This window comes from Eufriesea mexicana, unplaced genomic scaffold (assembly GCF_001483705.2).
Source record: "Eufriesea mexicana isolate 0111107269 unplaced genomic scaffold, ASM148370v2 scaffold1457, whole genome shotgun sequence".
Lineage (NCBI taxonomy): Eukaryota > Metazoa > Arthropoda > Insecta > Hymenoptera > Apidae > Eufriesea > Eufriesea mexicana.
In genome coordinates, this window is record NW_016909557.1 from 324,238 (window position 1) to 334,967 (window position 10,730).

General features: G+C 24.8%; 1 protein-coding gene across 1 annotated transcript; it reads left to right on the forward strand.

Moving 5' to 3' along the window:
• Positions 1–3,634: 3,634 nt before the first annotated feature.
• Positions 3,635–10,266, forward strand: Dnmt1a (DNA methyltransferase 1a). The gene is made up of 15 exons (XM_017901036.1): positions 3,635–4,110; positions 4,228–4,591; positions 4,666–4,992; positions 5,166–5,318; positions 5,404–5,866; positions 5,942–6,141; positions 6,915–7,332; positions 7,416–7,739; positions 7,817–7,968; positions 8,135–8,469; positions 8,550–8,661; positions 8,779–8,928; positions 9,024–9,190; positions 9,265–9,505; positions 10,018–10,266. The coding sequence occupies exons 1-15, from the start codon at positions 3,635–3,637 to the stop codon at positions 10,264–10,266; spliced, it is 4,131 nt and encodes a 1,376-aa protein (XP_017756525.1).
• The last annotated feature ends 464 nt before the right edge of the window (positions 10,267–10,730 follow it).

Sequence of the window (10,730 nt, forward strand, 5' to 3'; positions counted from 1 at the left end):
TTAAGTAACTATAAGAATGTAAAAAAAATTTCTTTTATATTTTAAGTAATGTTGCAATTTGGAGTTATAATAGCATAAATTTCAAATGTAATAATAACTTAATTTTTTAGATATCTTTCCCGCCAATTATGAAAAAAATGGTTTCGAGAAAAATGCGTTTAAAATGTGCGAGGACATGAAGCACTTACATGCTTGCACACAATAAACATGTTGTACAGCCTTTAATATTTCGAAGATTACATTGAAAATTTGGAAATATATTCTAAGAACGTTGTATTATTGATTAAAGCAATGAAAAAAAAAATCAATTTTTTTTCTGTCTACACCAGGATTTCCCCATAAGCACTGCTCATTTTATAAACAAGAGATTGAAGATCACGATTACTTCGTCTATCTGTCGTTTATGTGTAAACAGCTTACACTTCAGCATTTTTCAGTATTTTTTCTTCAAATAGTACAACCCTCGTAGATAAACATATCAATATAAACTATGAATTTGAGCAGTCCGTTTCCGAAAATTTAGAGATTATTAGAGAATTAAGATACAGAGATACTGTTCGAAATATATCTCGCATGTTTAAAAAACATATATTATCAAGCAGCACGTTAAAATCAGATTTTGAATATAAAAACACAGTGCATATTTTAAATTTTCAAGAAATTGACCCTTGATAACTTCTCCGAAGACAAGAAAACTTAAATCCAAAAACTCATTATTTTAATAAAAATATGTTCGAAATAAAAGCAACCATTCACGTTTGACAGAAGAATACAATTAATAAAATCTATCGATTTCTCGCTGTATTTCTACCGATATGCAGAAAAATTATCTTTAGACGAATATTGGTCAATGAAAAATTAATAAAAATGGAAAGTTTAAAAAAAATTATAAAAGGGAACCAGTATTTATTACTAATGGAAATATTAAATTTTTGTGATAATGAAAGATTAATGTACAACCAACGAACAACGATTGTCTATGAAAAATTACTCATATTATTAATGAATTACGAAATTTCTTTTCGAGAACATTTTAACGATAATTGCTATACAAGTCCCTCGTTATATCTACAGTTTCATCTTTCAGAACTGTTTGAAAAATTAGGTGTAGACCATTACCCATAAACAATAAACTAAACAAAGGCGAGCTAACATATCAATCCACTGACACATTGTTAGTTTTGAAGAGGATGAATAAAAGAGAGATATTCATGTTGTCAATTTGTCATTCTTCCAATGTAAAACAGAAACTCAAAAAATGCATGACATAACAGGCATTGCATGATGAGTGCAGTTGATAGGGAGAACTTGATTTTGAATTCTATAAATACCATTCACAAAATGCCAAAATGATATAAAAATTTTTGTATGTTTGACTTAGCAATTTATAATACATATGTATCATACAAAACTGACCAAAAAAATCTAAAATTTGTTCAATTTTATTTATGCCTGATCAAAAAAATGTTTAAAAAATATCTAATGAGTAAAATATTCAAATCTGGGGTACGAACTACTTTGCACAATAATTCATTTTGTTTGATAGAAAGGCATTTTCCACCGAGATATATTAATTCAAAAGGAATGAGCTGAAACATTTACCAAATGTATGTTGTTTGTGTAAAAAACAAGCAATGAAACAAAACACTACCAATTCATAGTTTACAATATTCAATTGTGTATTGATCTGTGTTTTAAATCATATTTAAAAAAAGATTATTAAATGTTCTATATTAAATGTTTTTTATTTGTAATCTACTCTTTTAATAAATATAAGTGCAATATACTGAAAAGATAAATTATTTTTATTAATAAAAAACACGCAATATAAAATAAAATAATATACCGCATATTACGACGCTTACTAGAACGGCTGCACCGCTCGATTGGCTCACTTTTTGAATATTTCGCAGTCAAAAAATTAAACAAAACATAAAGAATACTCTGTTACTTTAATATGTATTTAATATTGATAACATTTTTAAATTATATATATTTTTCAGTAATTGCATGATATTAATATTTTAATTAATTTTATCTGTATTTAACTACATTTTTGTAATAATGTGTAAATAAATTTTAACGCTTTTGTTTCTTAATACACCACAATAAAATATAAACAGATTATGTTTTTCCGCGTAGAACTATAAACAATTGAACAGATGTAAGTCCTATAATAAACATCTCAAAAACTTAACCTATAAATTTCAATATGTCAATTACATATAAATTTTAGTATTTTCAAAAGCAATAAATAATGGAACTGTTTTATATCAAATTCATATTTAACTTAAATAAAACCTGAAAATGTTTATAAATTAATTAAACTCTCACAATTAATTAAAAAATATTAACTTTAGCAATAGTGTTCAAAGGCGGGAAAATAAACACGCAGAATTCACTAAACTCTTGAAAAGAATAACGAATACGAAAGATTGAAAAAATTGTTTATAATATTCAAAATATAAATTACGTTGAATAAATAGAAGTGTATTATTTTAAACAACAAAATTGAAATATAACATTGTTATGTTCTAAAATAAGAAAAATTGATATTTTACGTGTTATAAATTAATTGTTTACTTACTAATATATTCATATAAAAACTTAAAAAAATATTAGAAGAATTTATTCATGTAAGTTTTTAATTTTTATTAATTACAATATATAAAATATAGACACACACACACACACACACACACAAACATAAAGAAACAAGAATATAATATACATTAATATTTAGTTATTTTATAAATTATTTAAAAATGTATGCATATATGATCTACATATATTACAAATAAAAATGTTTATAAACTACATAATTGTACTTTGCACAGAAATGTATAATTATGTAATAATAAATAATAATACAATTATTAGATATTTATATACTATAACACATTAAATTTTAAATATTATTCAATAAAAAAAAAGTATTAAGATATAATAATATATATATCGAAGTATAAAAATAAAGAAAAAAATATAAATTGTTTGGTAAATATTGTTTTGAATTTGTTAATTTTTACATTAGTAAGTTAATTTATGTAGAGAAAGCTAATAAAATCAGGAAAGTGGATTAAGTAATATCATAATCCTAGTATTTATTAGTCATGAAATAGTTGAATCATCATATGGATTTTAATAGTTAACAATTTTTGATAAAGCTAGATTTATTTATTATTTATGATAGAATTTTTATAGTAAGTACACTATAATATAAATGTTTATTTAATATTTTTCAATGTTTAATTTTATTTCGATTAAAAAGAAAGAGATATAAAATATTTTATTTAAAACATTTATAATTAATATTTTGACATACAAGCAATATAGAAAAACCAAATTATTATATTATATATACCTCTTAAAATTAAATAGTTTTGGTTTCAGATATATTTTTTTATAGCAAATAATTTATAAATAATCTAAAATTATCAAGTTTAACAAAATATCTTATATATGCACATATTTTATTTTCATTAACTTGTTTGTATTTTAAGCTTCTATACATATTTTAGCCATAATTAAAAAATTATGTAAAACTGTTTTATTAATTTGATATGCTGTCAAAATATTACTATCGGATATAAAGAAAGTAACGAAAATATTTATGTACTGCAGTTACATTACAATGAAGCCTGGTATATCAAAATCTAACAAACATATGCAATCTATAGTTGAAATGTTTTCTAAACAACTTGCTAAAAGAAAACAAGTAAACTATGATAAAAGTAATGAAGAAGAACTAAGAGACTTACAAAATATTAAAACAGAAAATAACATATTAAATATTGAACAAAATAAAGAAAATTGTAGTCCAGAAGCAAATAAGGAATATCCAGATGAACACCCTGAGAAAAAAGTCAAATTTGAGGATACTATAATTGTACCAAAACCTCAAATTAAAAATACGAATATGTTTTACAATAAATGTGAATACTGCCGTCAAAAATTGAATGATGATATAAAATTTTATTCGGGTCACCCAAATGGTGCTCTAGATGAAGAAATTGCTTTAATTGATTCAAGATTATGTTTATTTAATGGAGATGAATCGTTCATACATGAAAATGATCAGCATCCTCAAAATAAATTGACTTATTTTAGGTAAAATTTTGCTATTGTAAAAATAATTATGTATATAAGTAAATTTGTGAATCTTCATTAGTGATATCTTTGTAAGTTTATTAATTTTGTAAGTCTGTGTAATTTTATTAATTTTAGTGTTTATGATAAAAATGGACACTTGTGTGCTTTTGATACTGGACTTATAGAGAAAAATGTAAAGTTATATTTTTCTGGATATATGAAAGCTATTTATGAAGAAGATACATCATTAGAGAATGGAGTACCGGCAAAAAATATGGGTCCTATAAATGAGTGGTATGTATCTGGTTTCGATGGAGGAGAATTGGCTCTTATTGGCTTTAATACAGCATTTGCTGAATATATTCTAATGGATCCATCTGAAGAATATGCACCTTTTATGGATGTTGTTAAAGAAAAAATATATATGAGTAAATTGGTTATCGAGTTCCTTCTAAATGAAATTAACCCCAGCTATGAGGATTTACTCAATAAACTTCAAGTAATTTAAGTGCATTATTAAAACAGTTTTAAGAAATATTTTTATTTCATACTAAAGTATCATAAATTTTACAGACAATAGTACCACCTAATGGCATGGCAAAATTCACTGAAGATTCTTTATTAAGACATGCTCAATTTATATGTGATCAAGTATTATCATTTGATGATTCTGCTGGATCTGAAGATACCCTTCTTATCATAACTCCTTGTATGCGGGCATTAGCAAATCTTGCAGGCATCACATTAGGAAAAAGAGTAGCTCTTCGTCGAACACAACTTAAAGAACAAAAAGTTAAAAAACCAGCTTGGACAAAAGCAACAACTACACAATTAGTTAATGACATGTTTGAAGGTATATTTGCAGAGCAGTTAATTAAACACGATGATAAAATAACAATGGTATGCATTCAATTTTTTAACTTAATATTTGTATTTATATGTTCTAACTTAATATAAATATTAGTAATAAATAATTATTACTATGTTACTATATTGAGTATATACAATATGCATATATTTTAAATAATAAATCTAAATATGTATTATAAATTTGTCTCTTTTTATATCTTTAGGGACCTAAGAGACAAAGATGTGGAGTATGTGAATATTGTCAATTACCTGATTGTGGTCTTTGTAATACTTGCAAAGATATGATTAAATTTGGAGGAACTGGAAGGAGCAAGCAAGCTTGTATTAAAAGGAGATGTCCAAACATGGCAATTCAAGTAAAATCGTTTTCTTAACACAATTGTTATGTAACTAAACGTAAGTACTAGTTACAAGTAATAAATATTTTTTTTTTTTATTTAGGAAGCAGATGATTCTGATCCAGAAAATGAAGATCAATATGAACTTCTATTAGAAAATAAAAATGTTGAAGAAGAAAGAAGTAGAAAAAAAGTCTTTAAAGAACTTAAAAAAGATATCACATGGATAGGAGCTCAAATTGCTAGTGATAATTTAAAAACCTTTTACACGTCCGTTATGGTTGGTGAAGAAAAAATAGAAATAAATGATTATGTACTTGTAGAACCAAGAAATCCAGCAATTCCATCACATGTTGCTAAAGTTATTTACATGTGGGAAAATAAAAATGGCATAAAACAATTTCATGGTAATTGGTTGTATAGGGGAAATGATACTATTCTTGGAGAAACATCAGATCCTATAGAATTGTTTCTAAGTGATGATTGTGATGATATACCTTTTAAATCTGTCAGATCAAAATGTACTGTCATTTTTAAAAATATTTTAGAAAATTGGACTAAATTAGGTAATATATTTAACATTTACTGATGAAGATTTTAACACAAATATTAAAATAATGTTTTTAATTTTCTGATTATAGATAATATGAATTTAAATTTTGAGAAGGAAATAAAAGACTTAGATAATAAAACATTTTTTTATCAAAAACGTTACATACCTGAAACAGCTAGATTTGAAGACCCTTCACCTGACTTACAATGTCTTCGTAAAGAAACTACTCACCGGTTTTGTTCTGCTTGTGCTCGATTAAGAGCATTAGAACAATTCAATACCCCAAAGGTATATAACATTAACATATTTCTTTGTTATAGTACAATGTAGTATAGTGTTAGTAATATAGTGTAGTAATATAGCATAATGTTATACTCGTATAAGATAATCTATACATTAGGCTTTTTGATATTTAAAATAGTCAAATCTTATTGTCCTAACCAAATCTTACTGTACCTGAAAATGTTTCAAACAAGTATTTATTATTATCAAATGGGAAATATATTGTTATGAGAAAACACCATAGAAATATCTTTTTTTTTTAAATAATATTTTATTTCATTTATTTATTTTTTTCTTTTAATTTATAGCATTATCATGTAGCATAATGAAATTATTCAATTATTATTTGAAGTACAGTTTACGAATTGTGCAAGTTATATTTTAAAAATAATTTATTTTCTTTTAGATAATTTATTTAATTAATTTTTTTACATATTATGTCAGTATAAAAAGTAAAGTACAAAGTATAAAGAGAAGATACAACAAAATTTCGACTGTTAATATAAAAAAGGAATACTTGGAATGCTTTTTTCTTTGTCTTAAATTTAATTTTAATATTTTTTCATGAAATTTTAAAAATAGTTTAAATATTATGATAGCTGATTTGTAAAACATCTTGTATATAATACTGCAGACTTATAAGATGAATATAATGCATAATATAATAAGTAATCTTGTATTATGTCATGTAACATGATGGAAGAAATATTTACAATATATTTAACAGTAATTTTCATTTCAATAATACTTATAATATTTATAATTGTTTATATTTCTAGGTATATGAACGAATAGAAGAAATAAGTAGTAAAGAAGTTATTTACGGTCTAATAAAATATAAAGGAGAAGACTATAGAGTTGGAACAGCTGTATTTATACGACCAGAAAATTTTAATTTTAAATATAAGACTACATATCAAGATACATCAAAAATAAAAAAGGAAAATGTAGATGAAGATATGTATCCCGAATTTTATAGGAAATCTTCTGATCATGTGAAAGGTTCAAATCTTGATACGCCAGACCCCTTTTGTATAGGATATATAAACAAAATATATGCTAATACAAATGATATGTTAGTTTCACCTTCTGATATTAATATTAGGGTGAATAAATTATATAGACCAGAAAATACACACAAAGGTACTACATTATCAGAACAATCAAATCTAAATATGGTTTATTGGAGTGATGAAGGTACATGTTATGAAAATTTCATATTCTTATTATAATGATATGAATTTGTATAAATATGTACATGTTGTAATACAATATTGCAGTGTGTAATATCAAATTTCCTGAGGTTGTTGGAAAATGCTATCTTATTTACTCTGAAAATTTAAATCAATCTGTTGATGAATGGATTGCTGCAGGACCAAATCGATTTTATTTTAACGAAACTTACAATGCACAAGAAAAAACATTTGATGAGCCATCATATCATACTACGAGTATTGGTAGGTGTGGTAAAAGTAAAGGCAACCTAAAATTTAAAGGGAAGAAAACAGAGGAGAGTGAAAAAAGAGCATTTGTTAATAGACCTGTTGATTATAATACAATATCGAAAAAATTAAAAACATTAGATGTATTTGCCGGTTGTGGTGGTATGTAATTTATTGACTCTATTAATTTTAATATAATAAATTGAAGAAGAAAATATTTTGAATTATTTATTTTAAAGGATTAACTGAAGGTTTACATCAAGCGGGTGTAGCTGAGACTCTGTGGGCTATAGAGAAGGAAACTCCAGCTGCTTTTGCATATCGATTAAACAATCCTAATACAACAGTGTTTACAGAAGATTGTAATGTATTATTAAAAAAAGTTATAGATGTAGGTATAATTGTATGTATTTCTACTATAATTTTGGCACAATCTATGTAATATCTTATTATATTTTATTGTATTTACATTTATAATTATATTACATTTATAATCGTAATTATATTACATTACATTACATATAATTATGATGTAATAAAACTATTATATATTTTAGGGCGAAATAACAAATGAAATTGGTCAGAAGCTACCTCAAAAAGGGCAAGTGGAATTATTATGTGGTGGTCCACCATGTCAAGGCTTTAGTGGCATGAATCGTTTCAATTCACGTCAATATTCTTTATTCAAAAACTCCCTTGTTGTTTCTTATTTATCATATTGCGATTACTATAGGCCTAAATTCTTTATTATGGAAAATGTTCGAAATTTTGTATCTTTTAAAAGAAGCATGGTTCTAAAATTAACATTAAGATGTTTAATTCGTATGGGTTATCAATGTACATTTGGGATACTTCAAGCTGGAAATTATGGAGTACCTCAAACAAGACGCAGGTTTATTTCTAGTTTATGTATAATTTCTGACAATTTTATTTCAACATTGTTTTAACTTTATGATATATAATGTTATGTAGAATGATAATCCTAGCTGCTGCACCTGGACAAATATTACCAAAATATCCAGAACCTATACATGTCTTCAGTAAACGTGCCTGTCAGTTAAGTGTATTGGTTGATAATAAAAAGGTAAATAATACTATTCTATATTATATATATTAAATAATGACATTTATTTACAATTTAAGCTATATAATATTAAGCTATATTAAACTTTATTATTACAATTGTTAAATAATATTTTAGTATAGTTCAAATTGTATTTGGACGGAATCAGCACCATTTAGAACAATCAGTGTCAAAGATGCAATGTTTGATTTACCAGAAATTAGAAATGGTTGGAATAAAGAAGAAATGTCATATACAAATGAACCAATATCACATTTCCAAAAAAAAGTAATATTTCAATAAAAATCTTGCCACACAATAAAAATCCTACACCTTTTAAACAATAAATTTATGATATATTTTAAATTTGTATTCTTTTTTAGATGAGAGGAAAACAATATCAACTATTATTAAGAGATCACATATGTAAAGAAATGGCACCTCTTGTAGAAGCTAGAATGGCCCATATTCCAATTGCTAATGGTTCTGACTGGCGTGATTTGCCAAATATTGGTGTAAGATTAAATAATGGTACTTATTCTAAAACATTGTAAGTAAAATACAATTTTTCAACTTCCTTCTATATTTCAATATATTATTGTATATATTTAATTTTTATTTCAGAGAATATACTCATGATGATAAAAAGGTTGGGAGGAGTTCTACCGGAGCATATCGCGGTGTATGTAGTTGTTGCACAGGAAAGCAATGTGATCCTACAGATAGACAATTTAATACCTTAATACCATGGTGTTTACCACATACAGGAAATCGTCATAATCATTGGGCAGGTTTATATGGTAGATTAGAATGGGATGGATTTTTTAGTACAACTATTACAAATCCTGAACCTATGGGAAAACAGGTATATAAACTATTACTTTAAACTCAATTAGTGAATATTTAAAAAAATATTTAGCAGTATTATAAAGATGGTATTGATCATAAATCATAAATAGTGGTATTTCTATTTCTAGTGGTATTTTCTTTTAAAATCAAATTGGTAACAGAAAATGTAGTTTTATTTATAATGTCTGGTCAATTTGTTAAACTAATCAGTATTTATCAGATTGCACAACCGTTTTAGTCAATAGGCATTATCAATAATAACATATTAGTCATTTAGTCCATAACATACACATGCATTTTGTTAACTATACTAGTAAATAAGATTGTGATATGTACAAAATCATTATTAAAAATTTGTTTAGAATATTACAAATTTTTTAGTACACATTTTATTACTGTGTTTACAGATAAAAATAAGATTAAAATTTATTTAATTTTTATCATAACTTTTTAATGAAATATTTATAAAATTTTTGTCACTAACATTTTCGTCTTACTTTTTTTTATAAAAGTTTTATTTATTTTTAGGGTCGTGTGTTACATCCAGTACAAACTCGGGTGGTAAGTGTACGTGAATGTGCCAGATCCCAAGGTTTTCCAGATTCTTTTCGCTTTTATGGCACTATACTGGATAAACATCGACAAATTGGAAATGCAGTACCTCCGCCACTCGGAGTAGCTATTGGATATGAAATACGAAAATGCATACAAAATGAAGATGTGATAACTGAAGTTGATAGAAAAACCCAATTAAAAGTTGATTTAGATCCAAAATAAATAATAAAAATTGAAAAAATTGAAGCAATTGTATAATAAGACAAAGTATTAAGAAATTTAATTTAACTGTGATTGAATTTAAATACTTATATGTTATCGTTAGAAATTCAGGGACAAAAATGTTTCTGAATTACTATGTTTGTTTTTATTATTTTGTTTTTTGTTTGTATTTATTTATATTTTGTATTTTTATCTTTATATGTGTTTTAAGTACAATCTATTTTAAAGCTTAAATTGATAAATTACAAGTAATTATAAAATGATATTTTAAATTAAATTTATATTCTCATTTATTAAAAATTTTATTTTATTTTGAAATCTGCTAAAATAAAGATTATTAAAAGTTTTGTCTATTTAACTGAAAAAAAAAATGAATTTAAAGCTTTGGTAAAAGCTTACTTTAGTGACTTTCCTCTAAATTAATTTATTTTTTTCAGTTTTTCAAAAATGCTGTATTTTAGCAT

What these genes read in the sequence shown, in the direction of transcription:
- Dnmt1a (XM_017901036.1), top strand. Translation starts at nt 3,635, where the DNA reads ATGAAGCCTGGTATATCAAAATCTAACAAACATATGCAATCTATAGTT. An exon ending in ACGATGATAAAATAACAATG is followed by an intron (nt 4,993 to 5,165) that starts GTATGCATTCAA and finishes TTATATCTTTAG; the next exon opens with GGACCTAAGAGACAAAGATG. An exon ending in GTCCAAACATGGCAATTCAA is followed by an intron (nt 5,319 to 5,403) that starts GTAAAATCGTTT and finishes TTTTTTATTTAG; the next exon opens with GAAGCAGATGATTCTGATCC.